The sequence below is a fragment of the Podarcis cretensis genome, assembly GCF_951804945.1.
Source record: "Podarcis cretensis genome assembly, chromosome: 14".
Lineage (NCBI taxonomy): Eukaryota > Metazoa > Chordata > Lepidosauria > Squamata > Lacertidae > Podarcis > Podarcis cretensis.
In genome coordinates, this window is record NC_137183.1 from 49,123,642 (window position 1) to 49,141,290 (window position 17,649).

The window sequence follows — 17,649 nt, forward strand, 5'->3', positions numbered from 1 at the left end:
CCCCGGGACAGTGGAGACTTCTCCGCTGTCCCGGGGGCTTTTAAAATGCTGGGGGTCGGCAGCAAAGCCCTCCTGTCCCCGGAGCTTGCGGGGCAGGAGGTGGTGAGAAGGGCTTTTCTTCCCACCTCCAGCCTTCAGAACAGCCTTCTGAAGGCTGGCGGTGGGAAGAAAAGCCCTTGTCCCCCCCCTCCAGCCTTCAGAAGAGGTCGGGGCACAGACTGTCCCCGGACCTGGTCTGAAGGTGGTTTCCATAGGAACGCATTAATTGATTTTCAATGCATTCCTATGGGAAACCGTGCTTCGCAAGACGAAAAACTCGCAAGAAGAAAAAACCTGCGGAACGAATTAATTTCATCTTGCGAGGCACCACTGTATAATGTTATTGCTTTAGTTAAATAAACTGTTTAAATTGTTATTAAGGAAATGATTATTTTTCTCCTGCCAATAAAGTACAGCAGAAAAGTTGTCAAAATATAGTTAACTTACTAAACATCACAATAATTTCATAATTACCTATGTATTTCTAATAGAATAACCAAATTAGTAGTTTTTGATATAACTGTAAAAACTACTCTGAAAATTTATTATTCCAAAAACGAAACCAGCAAGAATGAGTTTTCAGGGTGTGTGATGATTTAAATTGTGATTTAAATCAAATCCACCCTGTCTATGAGTGATCTGTGATAGATCAGGCGGAAGGGCAACAAGGAGGGAGGGAGGGGGTTTCAGAATCTGGGAGCAGCCACCGAAAAGGCCCAAGAAGATGGAGGTGTTTGATGAGACATCTTTCTCCGTTCCACACACCCCTGCCCACCTCCTCTCTTTTTTTTTTGTCCAGGAATTGCGGTAGCTCTGAAGCAAACCATGACTCCGGAATTCAGAGCTTACCAGAGGCAGGTCGTCGCCAACTGCAAGGCCTTATCCAACGCCCTCGTTGGCTTGGGATATCACATTGTTACGGGTAAGGAACAGCTAGGACACAAAACACACAAACACACACACACACACACACACACACACAGAGAGAGAAAGAGTCGGCCCTGTCAGGAAGAAACATTACGGACAGAATAATTGCCACACACAGGAAGAACCAAGGAGTTTGAATGCTTCACCTGTAGTTGTATACATCATTTAATGTGGCGATGCGAAAGGAAGGTGTTAATATAAGGGATTGTTATGATATAAGGGGTTGTTATTTTTACTGGAGCATAATTGAAATTTATAAGGTTTTGGAATGCAGAAATAAAGTAAATCACCAAACCATCAATTCTAGCATGGGGGTGGGGAGTGGGACCGGACGGGGACCTAAATTGTATAATTTGGCATCTCAATTACTGATATTTCTCAGTGCTTTTTTTCTTTAAAAAAGGTGTTTAAGGCTGCTTTCATTTTCCTACTCATATTGAAATACTGCCCTTAATGAGGGCACACTTAGATTCACAAAATGTTTAGGGGTATGTGTGCCCCTGTCAGGAGTTCAGCCTACACTCAGGTAGGACCCTGGCAGAGACACGTGCCCAACTGGCATGTTCCCTCCCTCTGGTCGATCGTTTGGGAGCTTCAAAAGCTTTCTTCTGCCCGAACATCACAGCAACCGATGCCAACAGACACCGACACACTTAGGGATCCGCAGAGTTTGCGCATCATGTGTGACAGACCTCAGCAACTCAGCATTTTGGCTAATCTACTTTATTTACATATAAACACACATGGAGCACTGCAACATGGCTCCCTCTTTCTCTAGCATCAGACAGCAAAGAGAAAAAACAAAGGACAATAGTCACACTTCACAGAACACAGTAACACAAACATCCTGTCTCCGTCACTTCCCACTTTGTGGAGTCAAAACATAGCACGTCATGTGAAAGACAACAATTCCATGACTGCAATCATGGAGCAGGAATTCTAACAGCCCCTGCATAACCCCCAGAAAACAAAAGTACTGGTATTACTAATTGTATTATAATTTGGCATTGTTATAATGAGGCTGTTATTGGATTGTTGTAATTGAAAACTAGTAAAAATTATTATTGAAAGGAAGAAAGAGAACAAGAAAGAGTCACCCCTGCTTTCCCTTACAAGCGAGGCTGTGAGTGTGAACCTCTGCCCCTTTATTAATATCTGGTGTTGCTTCCAGGTAAATTGGCTGGAGGCATTTGCAAGGTTATATCTGGGGACAGAGTCTGCAAGTTCATCACCTCTGCTTTAGAGAACGTAGCTTGGATCGTACCCTTGAGCTGCCAGATAACAGTTTTGTTTTGCTCCATGGGGTGGGGGGTGGGGCTGATATCTCAGTCCCAGAAGCTAAAAGCCTCTTATTTTATTTATTCATTACACTTTATATACCACCATTCCACCCCCTTCAAGGAGCTCAAGGTGGTATACGTCGTTCTCCCCTTCCTCATTTAATCCGTACAACAACCCTGCGCGGTAGGTTAGGCCAAGAGGCAGCGACTGGCCCAAGGTCACCAAGTGACTGTGGCCAGCCAAGCAGGGAGGATTTTAACCCTGGTCTCCCAGGTCCTAGCCCAACGCTCTAAACTTCTGCACCATACTGGCTAGCAAAACACTTGCTAGAGAGAGCAAGTTTCAAGTCTCAAGAAGCCAAGGGGTGGAGATTCAGCCCAGGTCCAAAAGATATGCCAAAGTCTAGGCCAGGCAAGAGCCTAAGGTGAAGGGTACAGGTTGTTTTAGCAGCCGGGGATGATGTAATTTACCGTATTTTTTGCTCTATAAGACGCACTTTCCCCCTCCTAAAAAGTAAAGGGAAATGTGTGTGTATCTTATGGAGCCAATGCAGGCTGCGCAGCTATCCCTGAAGCCAGGAGAGCGAGGGATGCCTCTCTTGGCTTCAGGGATACAGGGCAATGGGAGGAACGCTCCCCCTGCCCTGAAGAGGCTTAGCACGGCTATCCCAAAAGCCAGAACAGCAAGAGGGATCGCTGCTTTCGCTGCGCAGCGATCCCTCTTGCTGTTCTGACTTCGCTTTGCTGGAGAGGTGCTGCGCAGAGAGGGAGAGAATATTTTGTTTTCCTCCTCTAAAACTAGGTGCGTCTTATAGAGCGAAAAATACGGTATATTAATTTGTGATTTAGCAGCATCAGGAGCACCTGTTCTAGACGCTTAAAACACGAAGTCAGTTCTTATCTGGCTTGTCCTATTGAACTGATGCTTGAAGCTTGCAAACTTCGCTGGCAGGTGCCATGCTCCTCATTTCCCTCTGCTGCCCCCCCCCATCGCCCTTGCAAATTTGGGGTGACATGAGTGAGTCACTGCTGGCGTTTGGCTCTTCTCCTAGGCGGTTCCGACAACCATTTGATCCTGGTGGACCTGCGCAGCCGAGGCACGGATGGAGGGCGGGCCGAACGGGTCCTTGAGCTCTGCTCCATTGCATGCAACAAGAACACCTGCCCAGGTGAGAGTGGCCAAGCTTGAAGAGGTTCCTCACAATGCTTAGTGATAGCAAGGCACCCCCCTCGCGGCGCTGGGGTTTACCAGTTTTCAGAAATGCCTAGTGTAGGGGGTTGTATTGAAACTAGGAGAGGGATATATTTCTTAGATGTTACCCTTCCTGACTCACATTTGGGAGTTAGGGCTGGGTGTTCATCAGTATGCAGATGATACCCAGCTCTACCTCTCTTTTAAATCAGAACCAGTGAGGGCAGTGAAGGTCCTGTGTGAGTGTCTGGAGGCGGTTGGAGGATGGATGGCGGCTAACAGATTGAGGTTGAATCCTGACAAGACAGAAGTACTGTTTCTGGGGGACAGGAGGCGGGCAGGTGTGGAGGATTCCCTGGTCCTGAATGGGGTAACTGTGCCCCTGAAGGACCAGGTGCGCAGCCTGGGAGTCATTTTGGACTCACAGCTGTCCATGGAGGCACAGGTCAAATCTGTGTCCAGGGCAGCTGTTTACCAGCTCCATCTGGTACGTAGGCTGAGACCCTATCTGCCTGCGGACTGTCTCGCCAGAGTGGTGCATGCTCTGGTTATCTCCCGCTTGGACTACTGCAATGCACTCTACGTGGGGCTACCTTTGAAGGTGACTCGGAAACTACAACTAATCCAGAATGCGGCAGCTAGACTGGTGACTGGGAGCGGCCGCCGAGACCATATAACACTGGTCTTGAAAGACCTACATTGGCTCCCAGTATGTTTCCGAGCACAATTCAAAGTGTTGGTGCTGACCTTTAAAGCCCTAAACGGCCTCGGTCCAGTATACCTGAAGGAGCGTCTCCACCCCCATCATTCTGCCCGGACGCTGAGGTCCAGCGCCGAGGGCCTTCTGGCGGTTCCCTCATTGCGAGAAGCAAAGCTACAGGGAACCAGGCAGAGGGCCTTCTCGGTAGTGGCCCCCGCCCTGTGGAACGCCCTTCCAGCAGATGTCAAAGCGATAAACAACTACCTGACATTCAGAAGACATCTTAAGGCAGCCCTGTTCAGGGAAGTTTTTAACGTGTGATTTTACTGTATTTTTGGTTTTTATGGAAGCCGCCCAGAGTGGCTGGGAAGGCCCAGCCAGATGGGCGGGATATAAATAATAAATTATTATTATTATTATTATTATATTCTACAGAGTACGTTCCCTTGTCATTCCCTCTGTCGGTGAATTCGGATCCTCCTAGCTGGGTATGAAGAGGCTTAGTCTGCCCACTGATTTCTCTGGCCTCATCTTGCCCACTCTGCCTGGCAATCACTCTACCAGGCAGAGAAGGATCTTTTCTGGACCCAAGACCCCTTTAACTAGCGGTCCAGGGGGTGGCATTCGGCAGCTTGAGCACACAAAGTAGGGGCTCTTTCCTCTGAGTCACTACCTCTCCCATTTGGGGAGGAATTCAGGAAGGATGGGAAAGTAGACCTGAAGGAGCGTCTCCACCCCCATTGTTCAGCCCGGACACTGAGGTCCAGCTCCAAGGGCCTTCTGGTGGTTCCCTCACTGCGAGAAGTGAGCTTACAGGGAACCAGGCACAGGGCCTTCTCGGTAGTGGTGCCTGCCCTGTGGAACGCCCTCCCATCAGATGTCAAGGAAATAAACAACTATCGGACTCTTAGAAGACATCTGAAGGCAGCCCTGTTTAGGGAAGTTTTTAATGTTTGATGTTTTATTGTGTTTTTAATGTTCTGTTGGAAGCCACCCAGAGTGGCTGGGGAGGCCCAGCCAGATGGGCGGGGTACAAGTAATAAATTATTTTTATTATTATGAATAATAGAATCGTAGATTTAGACAGGACCACAAGGGTCATCTAGTCCAACCCCCTGCAGTGCAGGAATATTTCACACAACGTGGGGCTCGAACCCACAACGCTGTGATCTCATGTTCTACCAACTGACTGTCCTTTATTTTGTCACTGCTGCTGTCCTTTGGGGAAGCCTTGTCCAAACCATTAGAGTCACCAGTTTTCAGGGTTTAAACTGTTGGGAGCCGCCTGGCGTGGCTGGAGAAATAATAATTTATTATTATTATTATTATTATTATTATTAAGCAGCAACTTTAGAAGACTGCTGGGTAGGAAAACTGAGGATTTAAATAACAAGCCTCAGTTTTTATGCAGTTTATCTATGCAATGTATAAAACTGGCCAGCTGTCCGTGTCTTTGGATTCAACCCACGGCCTCTTCCCTCGTGCTTAGGGGACAAGAGTGCCCTGCGCCCCAGCGGTCTTCGGTTGGGAACACCAGCCCTTACCTCCAGGGGATTCTTGGAAGAGGACTTCCGGAAAGTCGCTCACTTCATCCATAAAGGTAGGAAAGTGCCTGTGGGCATGGGAGCAAGCACTGTTTTTGGAGATCTGGGCTTTGCTTTCTACCTCATCTTCGCCAGCAGCCTTTCCCTTAGGTGAATGCTGGTTTCATCCCCTCACTTATTTGCAGAATTATTTGGGAGTGCGAATGCAAATTCAGTTACAGGTAGGTAGCCGTGTTAGTCTGCCGTGGTCAAAACAAAATAAAAATAAAAATTCCTTCTAGTAGCACCTTAGAGACCAATTAAGTTTGTTATTAGTATGCATGCACACAAAAGCTCATACCAATAACAAACTTAGTTGGTCTCTAAGATGCTACTGGAAGGAAATTTGTTTGCTTCAAATGCAAATTCAGACTAGGTTTGCACCTTGATGCAGGTGTGAGGAACATGTGCTTCCCCCCCCCCCCGCCAATATCTTACTTATTTACACCCCACCATTTTCTCCAGGTTAGGCCAAGAGGCGGTGACTGCTCCGAGGCCACTTATGGTGCTTCCTCACTGAGTGGGGATATGAACCCTGGCCGCCTCCAGGTCCTAGTTTGACCCTCTAACCACTACACCACTCTGCCTCTTGCTAGACCACTATTTCCTTCATCCCAGATCATTGGCCATGCTTGTCTTGGGCTGGTGGTAGTTGGAGCTCGATAGCATCTGGAGGGCCGCCCTTCAGAGGATTTGGGCTGGCACATTCGAGGAGTTAGGTAAAGGTAAAGGAACCCCTGACCATTAGGTCCAGTCATGGCCGACTCTGGGGTTGTGGCGCTCATCTCACTTCATTGGCCGAGGGAGCCGGCGTACAGCTTCCGGGTCATGTGGCCAGCATGACTAAGCCGCTTCTGGAGAACCAGAGCAGCGCACGGAAACGCTGTTTACCTTCCCACCAGAGCAGTACCTATTTATCTACTTGCACTTTGACGTACTTTCAAACTCCTAGGTGGGCAGGAGCTGGGACCGAGCAACAGGAGCTCACCCCGTCGCGGGGATTCGAACCGCCGACCTTCTGATCGGCAAGTCCTAGGCTCTGTGGTTTAACCCACAGCACCACCCACGTCCCACTCGTGGAGTTACCCTATACCAAATTGGGCCACCAGGTCAACTGGGCAGAGTGATTGGTTCTTACTGGTTGTGGCGTCTCAACATTTAGAGACATTTTGCGGTCCTTTAAACAGGAGGCATCTGGGATTGAATCTGGAGCCTTTCTAAATGCGAAAGGCGTACACTACCCCTGAACCACAGTCCCCGCTCCCCCTCTGCTGAGGTTTTGCTGTCCAAAGTAGTAACTGATCACCCAGTAGCCAGCTCAGCCGCCAAACGAGGAAATTTCTGTGTTGCCCATGCAGGTATTGAGCTCACCTTGCAGGTCCAGAGCGACATGAGTCCCAAAGCGATGCTGAGAGAGTTTAAGGAGAAGCTGGTGTCTGATGAGAAGTACCAAGCTCCCCTGAGATCCCTCCGGCAGGAGGTGGAGGCCTTTGCAGATACCTTCCCGCTCCCTGGCTTGCCTGTTCTATAAAATAAAAGTCTCGGTTTCCCCCTGCGCCAGAAGAACAGCAAGGAAACTCCTGCCTGGAACAGCCGTGATTCTTCTTGGCTGCTTTGAAGTGTGGGTTGTCTCGCGAAAGCTGCCCTCCCGTAAAAGAGATTTAGGAGGAATCGAGGCATCTCCAGTGTCCCCTTTTCTTTACTGTTCTTACAAGCAGAGCTTGTCATTCTCCAGTCCTCTCCCCCCCCTTTAGTATCAAACACAGGAGCTCAGAAATAGAGTCAGGACAATTTTTTACTAAGCACAATAAAATCAAGAATTGAACCACAATATACGCCAAGGGTTATATAAGCTTTAAAAAATACAACCAGTATATATATATTTTTTGTATTTCAAAAATATTTTGAGCCCAAATAAATAATTTCTTCTTCTTCTTCCCCCTGCCTCCAATGTACATTTTATCATTGTAGTCACTGGGTGTTGAGTATTGTTGGTGAAGGGCTTGTGCAGTACACACCTTAACAGCACTAAGACATGGAAGGCATGCTGCTCAAATTTTCTTCAGTGAAGACGCTCACGTTTCCCCTCCTCTCTTAACTACTGCTTAAGTGAAAAGTGTTGTGTTCCTACAAGTGCGGACAAGAAACTGAACATGCAGTTAGGAAGATCACTTGGGGGAGTTGTTATTTCCAAGGAGCTGCCAGTCCAGTCGAGATGGAGAAAGGTCAAGTAGTTGGTTGATAAGAGGAAAACGCAGAATTATGGTGCCCAGCATCTGGGCTTTCCACAGCACCCAGAGGGACCGCGATCCTGCATGTTGCATCCACAAGCAGGCCAGCGCCAGCTCCGCGCATGTAGTGCGCCAGCGCCAATTCACATGTCTCAAGGGGTCGATTGTACCTAAGCTGCTGAATTTGTGGGCCACTCACATCCTCTGTGTGTGATGTTCCCATGGATCAGCCTATGGTTATATTTGCAAGATTAAAGCAGCAGAGATATGCAAACGCCTCAATTGCCAAATGGCTAGATGAGCTCCGTTATGGAAGCAGCTTATACTGAGAGGATGCGGAATTGGGACAAGCATAGGATCTGCCTTCCTCTTGACGCTAGAACCACTGATGAAAGAGGGGGGAGCTTCTCTCCAGCTCCTCCAGTCTCCCCACTGTCCTGTATGGATTTCCCCTTTCTCTCTGCCAGCATTAATCATGGGGTTTTTTTTACCACATCTGCCAGGAGCTTATAGCCGGCTAGGATTAGCTTGTAACCAGGATCTGAAGCTGGTTAAAACTGACAAGGGGCGGAAGAGGACGTTTGAGCCTGTGGGGTGTTGGCAATCTGTTAAGGATTGGCTAAGGACACGAAAGCAGAAAGCTAGTTCACGTTACTAGGCTCTGCAGGTGATTGGGCTAAGTCTTTGCTCTTGAGAAAAGGAAGGTACTCACTAGCAGGCCTTGTATCTACATATATGTGAACCCTTTTTTAAAAAAAGTCAGCAGTGCCACACTACTGAATCTATGGCATGCTCGTGAACCGCCAAAACCGATTCCAGAGCCTTGTGATTCACAGATCTTGCTTCCATCAGGCAAGATGTCAGGCACACCTGCAAGTGTAACAGGTCCCTTTTGCACCCGCAAAAATAATAATAAGCAATGCTGAAGCCCTGAACACTGTCTGAAGGGCAGAGTAGATAGGACCACTGCGAATCTAGATCAGTTCCTCAGGGGATCCTTCATGTATTTCTGCTTATAGTGCAAGCTTTGAAAAGGCAAATGTTCAGGTGGAAAGGCATTGCTCAGCTAAATCGGAACAAAAGTCTCTGGTGGGCCCAAGCCTGGGCACCTAGAAGACCTTGTGAGATTTTGTGTCTCCGTTACAGGGATAATCCCAAATAAACTGCAGGTGTCCATTTCTGTATTGGCAGTGGTGGCGGGAGAAATATCTGAATACAAGGCTAATGTGCAAACTAGGCTTTTTAGGAAGGCAAGAAAAAGCTACCTCTTCACAGGGGGACACACACATTCCTTCGGCAATTCAGGGAAGTGTTGCCTCCCACCATCGAAGGAGGAAAAGTCTATAAACGAAGGCTTGGTCTTGAGATTAAGGGAGATGTTGAAGAAAAGCCTGACAAATGGAGTTGACAAACCAGGACCCAAAGTATCTAAAATTGGAGAGGCTTCCTGGGATAGACCAGCCTTCCCCAACCGCTGGCTGCTATAGCAGCCATAGTCCAAAACATGTGGAGGGCACGAGGTTGGGGAACACTGACCTAGATGTGCCAACAATGGCATCCCACTGGCTAAATTGATTACCTGAAATATCCAGAGACATTCACTATACTGTGGCTCCCAGCCACCAACGGGGAAGGAGGAAACCAGTGTGATGATGTCACAATATGGGCAAATATTCCTAAACTGTACAGGGGGAAAACTAGACTCAATGACAGCATTTGGGGAGATAGGCCCATGGTTCCCATGACTCTTGAGTCCCACCCTTTAAAGAGATACCTTGCCTTGCAGATGGGGTAAAGCAACTCTGCTCAGGAAGGCCTTTTCCAAATCTTGGGTATTGGGAGTCCTTGCATAACGCTGCTATGATTTCACTGCAAAGCACAACAGATTTCCCTCCACCATCTTCATTAACGAACAGCCACCCAAGAGACTTTTTTGGAGGGGGGGAGGAGAGGTAGAAAGCAGCACAGGGGTGCTATCTTCTCTCCAAAAAGCTTTGAAACTTATCTGCCTGCTTTGCTGAGGGACAGGCAGGGCCACGCCTTGGAAGCCTGGCTGCTGTGAAGCCACCATGGGGCTGTCTGCATCAAAAGGTGGGACCCCCACCACCGCTCTTGTAGAAAAGCTTTGCCCGCAACTCCATCGTGGCTGACAACGTAGCTGGGTTTCCCAGCCCTATTTGAGAACAATGGAGTGTCAGGGCAAGATTCAAGCAAGGTTTGTACCGTTCCCGCCAGATCCTTTTTCTCTGATAAAAAGCAGCAAAGTGTCATACAAATGGCCTCTACCAACCCATTACTTGAGAAACTAAAAAGTGCAGCATTACACACACACACACACACACACACACACACACACACAAAGTGCAGCTTTGCATCAAGTTTTCCAGTACTCTTAAAACACCAAACTTGACACTCTCCCTTGAAGCTTCCTCCGGTGGTACATTCAGTTCCAGAACTCTGTCACACATAATTGCATTGAACAGAGGTTTTGAAATATCACAAGTCCAGTTACTCTTGTAAAACATGTGTCTTGTCACCAGCTTCCTGACACACAGGGAACGGAAAGAGAACTTTCAAAAAGAAAGAAAGAAAAGGAAATAAAACTAGTAAGGCGTTCCTCCGCCTCTAAAATTATCAGCCAGCCGGCCTGCTTGGGATTTCCCGCTGCTGTACTTATCTGCAGCTAGGGAGAAGACGCAGATGAGATGTGGCCTCATCGGAGACCTCAAGTTTTCACAGGACGAAAGAAATAAAGCGGAACCACCTCTACCAGATTCAACCAGAGTAACGACAGATTCTTAAAAGGCTCAAAACTGATCGCACCCAGTAGAGTTTGTGACTCGGGAGGAGCCCCAACATCCAGTCCAAGCTGCGTGACCGGCAACCACCCCAATGCGCAGCGACAGCAGAGGTAGTAAAACGGTTGCAAAGGCTGGATGTTCAGGAAGGGTGAGGCCAAATTGGAAGCTGCATCTGCCAGCGCTGACCACCATCCCCACCAGGGGCTGGTTGTACCAAACAAAGCATGGGGAGGGTGAGGGAGGCCTAATCCAGTACATTCAATCCCAATGACACCTGAGTGCTAAGGTTTAAGGGCACTGGGCGATTCCAGAGACCTCTCCCAGTGTGCTCTTGCGAGCAATGGCACTGGCCTGTGTGACAGGGTCCGAAGCACACCCTCCCCAGCTCCAACTTCCCTCACATTCTCCCCCATACTGCAGAAACAGGGCCAGCTATAAGGATTTGTGGGTGTCCCTTTCCCCTCTGGGAGAGGCAAACCAAGGTGCAGCAGATTACAGAGACACAGTGCTCGGCGTAACACCCTGCCAAGGCCCCCTTGTGCTTTTCCAGGGTTCAGAAGGCCTTCACCAGACCTCTGACCTCAAGAGCCAAAGAGGGCCCCCTCTACTCCCCAGGGATGCACAATGCAAGGAGTCATTGCAACCACCAATGCTGCAAAAAGACCCGAGAGATGGGTCAACGTCTGGCTATTGTGAAACAGCTGAATTCTTACGTTTAGCTTAAAAAACAAACAAAACCCCTCCACCTTCGGCAATTCACTCCCATACACTTCTGAAATATGTTTCTGTGGCTCACTGTGGTTTCTAAAAAATGCGCACAAGTCTTTGGTGCCACTCACACGTACCCAGCACCGACCACGTGCCATGCAAATCCCCTATAGTCAAGATATCCCACTGCTCCTTAAAGATGCTACACACACACCCCACGCTCCCCACTTTAAGCAGCAAATGATAATGAACTTCCCCTCTTCCAAAGAGGTGTGACCGAGGTTTAGGAAGTCTCATTTTAATGAGGTTGGCTTAGCCACGCTGGGGTCCTCCATATCGTCCTACGGGTTCTCAATGACTAGTGTGTCGATCGCAGAATCGTCTAGGCCTGCAGATGGCCACAGGTGAGCCAGCGGGTGAGGAGGGGAGGCAGCAGGGCAGGCTGGGCACAACTTAAATTTTGTACAAGCAGCTGGGCACGTAATCAAACCTGAGCACCGGGCTGACCCCTCGGACGGGATCCTGAACGTACTGCAGTTTCAGGAGCTCGGCAAGGTACTGCACCACTTTGCTGTCCTCGTTTGCAAGCCCCAGCTCGATTTTCAGGAAGTTCAGCCGCCGGTTTGCCACGGACTCCTCCGTCTCCCCCTCTTTGATGGGCAGGTGCAGGTCGTGGTAGAAGGTGTACAGAAAGGCCTTGGAGCACAGCTGGGTCAGGATGGTTTGGACGTGCATAAAGTACGTGCTTCCCCGCTTGATCTGCGTGCGGTGGTCAGCGAGCCTGGGGATCAGGGTCCCTTTGTACTGCGGGCAGCGGAGAGTCTTGCTGTCGGCATCCAGGATACTGATGTAGCGGCTGTAGCGGCAGAGGGAGTGCATCATGTTGACACTCGACGGAGAAGATGCTCTGGAAAGGAAGGGGGAAGAGAACATGCTGAAATTGAAACTCCAAGGTAGAATAATTACAGGTACGCAGGCATTCTATCTCTGAGAGATCATGAAGCGAAGTGGCAGAGATTGGGAGCCAGGACTTCTCAGTTCAGCCACATCTCCCTCTGGGACCGAGAGCAGGAAATATCATTCCTGCACCAGCGTCCCCCCCCCCCCCAGCAATTGCACACCGCTGCTGCACTACCAAAGGAAATCAACGGGCAGGTCATGTTTCCTGCTAAATGGTGCTTTCGTAGCTAACCTTTGGAAGGGGCGGGGGAGGTTTCTGATTAAGTATGGAAGCCTCTGACATGAAAATGATCACCGCCAAACCGCACCATGCCAGAACAAATGGTGAATGAACAGGGCACATTTCTGACCAGTGCGCCCATCTTTTGTCAATGGGAATCAATTGTCATTTAACTGTACTGCCAGGGACCAGAGTTGTGAGGGTTCTGTATTTGGCAGGACCACAATGGCCGGAAACTACAACTAATCCAGTATGCGGCAGCTAGACTGGTGACTGGGAGTGGCCGCTGAGACCATATGACACCGGTCTTGAAAGACCCACATTGTCTCCCGGTACGTTTCCAAGCACAATTCAAAATGTTGTTGCTGACCTTTAAAGCCCTAAACGGCCTCAGCCCAGTATACCTGAAGGAGCATCTCCACCCCCATTGTTCAGCCCAGACACTGAGGTCCAGCTCCGAGGGCCTTCCGGTGGTTCCCTACCTGCGAGAAGTGAGGTTACAGGGAACCAGGCAAAGGGCCTTGTCAGTAGTGGCGACTGCCCTGTGGAATGCCCTCCCATCAGATGTCAAAGAGATAAACAACTGTCTGACTCTTAGAAGACATCTGAAGGCAGCCTTGTTTAGGGAAGTTTTTAATGTTTGATGTTACTGTGTTTTGAATATTCTGTTGGGAGCTGCCCAGAGTGGCTGGGGAAACCCAGCCGGATGGGTGGGGTATAAATAATAAATTATTATTCTGTTATTACTTCCACTATCAGAGACAATATGACTCTGAGTACCAGCTGCTGGAGAACATGGGCTTTTCAGAGGCATCTGGATAGCCACAATGGGAAGTTAGGATTGTATCAAACTTCTGCTCAAAGGTTAGACCCACTGAAATTAATGGAACTGCGTTAGCCTTGTTCGTCAATTTCAGTAGGCCTTCTCTGAGTAAGACTATCAACGGGTTATATTCAATGTCAGTCCCACTCACACTAGACCTATTGAAATTAATGGGAAGGCTTAGATCTTATTAAATTCAATGGGTCTACTCTGAGCAAAAGTTAGCTGAGTGCAACCCATTGTATACAGTCCAAAATGCTGGACTAGATAGGCCTCTGGTCAGACATTTTAAAGATCTGGGTAGGTTATGGTGGTGGTGGGGTTTTTTACCTCTGCAATCCAATCAGCTTCCACTTCTGAAAATCTGTGATGTGCAAAGGAGATGTGGCCCAGTGCTTCACCGGCTTGGCATATGCACCGCAATTTGGAACAAAAATAGAGAGTGCGGCGACGAGCTTCTCCACGATCGTCTTGTCTTCCCCCAGCACTATCAAAGTCCTGCCGCTCAGTAGTGAATATATTGCAGGGTGAGCAAAGGGATACTGCCGGATGAACCTCAGTGCATTTTGCCCCGACTTCTTCTTGTGCCTTTCTCCGAAATGACCAGCAGGAAGGGCAGGGGAAGGAGTCCTGTCTGAGCTGGTGGAGGCTGTGCTGCTGATGTAGCTTGTGGAGTCTGAGCATTTATCCAGGCTCATTTTACTCGTCTCTCTGCTGCTCGAGAGATAATGTGGGTCGAGTTCATAGGTGAGGAGGCCTCCCAAGACGCCATCGTGGGAAGAATAGTCCGTGAAATTCACATGAAACCCTTGATCCCCTTGCCGATACGGCTGGGGCGGGATACTGACCACACTGTCACCATCGCAATGTTTGGGGACCATGTTGGACGGAGGCTCGAGAAAATTTGGACTCTCTTTTCCAATGCAACAGGCAGAGTCCACAGGGAGCAGGTTTTCTGGTTCAGGGTTGCCTTCAGTGTTGTCTGGATTTAAAACAGGGCTAAAGCGAAAACCTTCGTCTTCTTCATCTGCATAAGGCTCTTCATTAATGGCACTTGGGTAGCTCGCTTTAAAGTCATCAGGAATCAGAGCTTCTGAGGGACATGTGCTGAGGACCTCGATGCTGTCCTCACTTATGGTCCTTCGGCTGACAGCTTTGCTCCTCACCACTTGTGGACTCAGGTGGGCTTGCGGCATGCTTGCCTGTGTTTCAGATTGACTCAGGGCAGTAGCAGACTTTTCCGTCCCCAAAACCTCAATGCTTTCACCACTACTAACACTTCCTTTAAGATCTGCATCGAGGTACTCAAGATTGTCGCGCTGGTCATAAGTAACAGGGTCAGTGACTTCTGCTTCCTGCATGTCTTCAATCTCCTGTTCCATCTTTATAGGCACAGACTCAACACTGGATTTATAAGATCCCAAGCTGACTAATGTTTTAGGAATAAGGCAGACTTCCAAACCTTTGGGATTGGGGCTGTCTACGTTAGGTCCCTGGTAGCCATTTAAATGCCTTTCAGATGGTCGTTCATCAACAAGGAACATGTCTTCAAAAAGGAAGTTGGTAATAGTTTGCTGCTGCAAAAGTGCTCTGCTGATCTGATTGGTCAAGAGGTAGCAAACGTCACCTCTGAACGTTTTCTCAATTTGATGTAACTGATCTAGAGTCTGGGTGAAAAAATAAACATCACACAGTTCCTGAAGGGTTTTGAGTTTCTTGTCAAAGCACTTGGCAGATTTTGCCTTGATAAGTTTCGGGGTGTAAGAGGATTGGCGAGGATAAAGGTGTGTTTCACTGGGTTCGTCAGATTTCGAGGTAGTAAATCCTTGTTCGGAACTATCATCAACTTGCTCTGTCACACACTCTGGCTCATAAGGGTGAAAATCAGAATCTTTCAGCTTACTGTAAGGATATGATCTGATTTGTTTTAAAAGATCTTGATGCTCAATGATAGACTTTTCAACACTAGCCAGTTCATTGGCTTTCTCAATGGCTTGTGTGGTATAGTATCCTTTCTCGTTGTTTTTCTTCTGGATTTCAGTCTCATTGTGCAAAACAGTTCTAGTGTAATCAAGGTCTTTCAGTTTCTTTTCCAGTTCATTCGCAAAAGCTTTTCGGTTGCCAGTCTTTAAGCATTCTGATGCTTTGGAGAACTCCGCAGAGAGTTCCTGAAACATCTGCATAATCTTGTGCTCATCGGCAGAAATGTAGGCCATGCAGAAAGGCCGGACAAAGCCTCTTGCTTCGAGATCATAGAGAGTCAGGTGATGCACGTAAGCAAAAGCTCCTTCCTTGGAATCACCCAGCACTACTTTAGAATCCTCCACAAAGTTCAGCTTTGGGTAAGGGCATCCAGGAGGGTGCCCCACAAAGGAAGCCTGGTAGTCCACCGACATGATGCGGAGGGAAAAATAGTTGAGATCAAAGGTGCCGGAAACTTTGGCATCATCTGGGATGGTGAGCAAAGGCTGGGGTCCCACTTGCTCCGAGAACTCCGATATAAGGATGAAGTCCCGGGTGAACTTGGCACCTGAGAGCTTGGACCAGGGGTTGGCCCCATGGCTGGCAAAAGGGAAGAGCGGAACGGAGTATTCCTCAGGCAAGGCTGGCTCACTGTATGCCTCTTCTTCGTACTCGTCTTCTTTGGTAAACGCCACCACATCTGGGGCGCTGATCATATTTCCAGGTGGGGGCGGTGAAGGGGCATGAAGAAAGCAGGGCCGGTCCCTCACCAGTTGTCAGCCGGAATCCATTGGCGGGGAATAAGGACTCCTTTTCCGGACTTGCTCCGCTGACGGACTGTCGGGGGTGGGGGCGCTTCCTGCACACCCAAGGAAACCTATTGCACTCTCCCTTTTACTTCCCTGCCGGAGGTGGGCACTTTCCGGAGTCTGTGGCACTTCCCTCTCTGACTAGGGGTCACCTGCCCCTCAGCTGAAGGACAGGGCACCAATCCTGTTCATCCAGCGGGCCGGGTGAGGCATGCCCTTTCATGGGGGGGGGCAGATCCCCCACCCCTCCAACCCCTCTCCCTTAGTTTAGCTGCCTCGATTTCCAGGCTCCCCTCCCAGGATCTAATACACCACCTTCCCCAGGGAAGGAAGGGGACCCCTTTCTTTCTCCCCAACCCCTCGACTTTCCCTCCCTGGGAAATGGGCCCTTCTCCGGATCTTCCTCCCCTCCCCCCTTTTCCCCTCTTACCAAAAAGGTGGGCGCTAGGACCAGCCCGACCCTCCACACGCACACCCCCTGCCCCGTCTCTCCCCCTCCCTTTGCCCCGCGCCTGCAGCACGAACCGTCACTTCCCCCTCACAGCCGCCGCCTGGCAGCCATCTTGGAGTCACATGACCTGCTGTGAAGCGACCCGGGTGACCCCGGAAGCGATTCCTCTATAAAAAAATAAAAATCGTTTTCCCTTCACATACAACTTAGCCTTTAAAATAAAATAATAGGAGGAGCAGGCTGGTTTAGTTCGTGCTGCAAAGGCGCGAATATATAAAAAATTTTAAAATATGAAAGAGGTCGCGCGACCGCGGTGCATCATGGGTGTTGCAGTTCCCTCTTTCCCCTCACTGCTTTTCGTCCCCCCCCTTTTTTTAAAAAACAGCAAAAGTAGAGGCAGCACAGAACTGGCGAATGTAATACTACTTGAAAACAGCGTTAAAAAAAAAAAAGTTCGGTTCAAAAAAATTAAGTAGCTCGGTTGTTTACGTCAGCCACCACCGCGGGGCATTTTGGGAGTGGTAGTTTTCAAGCGCGCGCCGCCGCCTCCCGCTTCTGCTACTGCTGCGTATTCCTCCGCCGCTCTCTCTTTCGGAGAAGCCGTAAAGCAACGCAGAAAGGGAAACGAACCCGCCCTGCCCGCTTCTCTTTCGCGTCGTGCGTTTACGACGGCGCGGAATACGGCTGGCAGGCGGGAAAGCTCCTCTTCTGTGAAGGAGGGAAGAGTGAGGGAAGTCGGAGGAGAGAGAGAGAGAGAGAAAGTGGGGGAGACCCTGAGGAAGAAAAAGGGGGCGAAGCACCCGAGGGAGGGCTGGGAGGAGGAATTGAAAGGGGGGGGGCAAAACAGGCAGAGAAAAGCGACCCCTGAGAAAAAGCTTTGGGGGGGGAGGGGGAGTTTGACGTTTTTGTTTTGTTTTGTTTAGAATTGGGGGTGGGAGCGAGCTTTTGGGAGGAGGTTATGAA

At 49.1% G+C, this 17,649-nt stretch overlaps 2 protein-coding genes across 2 annotated transcripts in view; one reads left to right on the forward strand and one right to left on the reverse strand.

The window, feature by feature from the left end:
• Positions 1-7,659, forward strand: part of SHMT1 (serine hydroxymethyltransferase 1) — a 30,723-nt gene extending 23,064 nt beyond the window's left edge. The window contains exons 9-12 of the mRNA XM_079953884.1: positions 839-961; positions 3,299-3,415; positions 5,628-5,738; positions 7,080-7,659. Of these exons, the coding sequence (XP_079810010.1) occupies positions 839-961; positions 3,299-3,415; positions 5,628-5,738; positions 7,080-7,252 (524 nt within the window). The 3' untranslated portion in view covers positions 7,253-7,659. The remainder of the gene's footprint in view (positions 1-838; positions 962-3,298; positions 3,416-5,627; positions 5,739-7,079) is intronic.
• SMCR8 (SMCR8-C9orf72 complex subunit) lies at positions 7,499-16,791 on the reverse strand. Its single transcript, XM_079953734.1, has 2 exons — positions 13,795-16,791; positions 7,499-12,368 (listed from the first exon to the last, which is right to left on the reverse strand). Exons 1-2 carry the CDS (start codon positions 16,140-16,142, stop codon positions 11,915-11,917), a joined length of 2,802 nt encoding a protein of 933 aa, XP_079809860.1. The 5' UTR covers positions 16,143-16,791; the 3' UTR covers positions 7,499-11,914.
• Positions 16,792-17,649: the final 858 nt, after the last annotated feature.

What these genes read in the sequence shown, in the direction of transcription:
- SMCR8 (XM_079953734.1), bottom strand. Translation starts at nt 16,142, where the DNA reads ATGATCAGCGCCCCAGATGTGGTGGCGTTTACCAAAGAAGACGAGTAC. An exon ending in AAGCTGATTGGATTGCAGAG is followed by an intron (nt 12,369 to 13,794) that starts GTAAAAAACCCC and finishes CTTCCTTTCCAG; the next exon opens with AGCATCTTCTCCGTCGAGTG.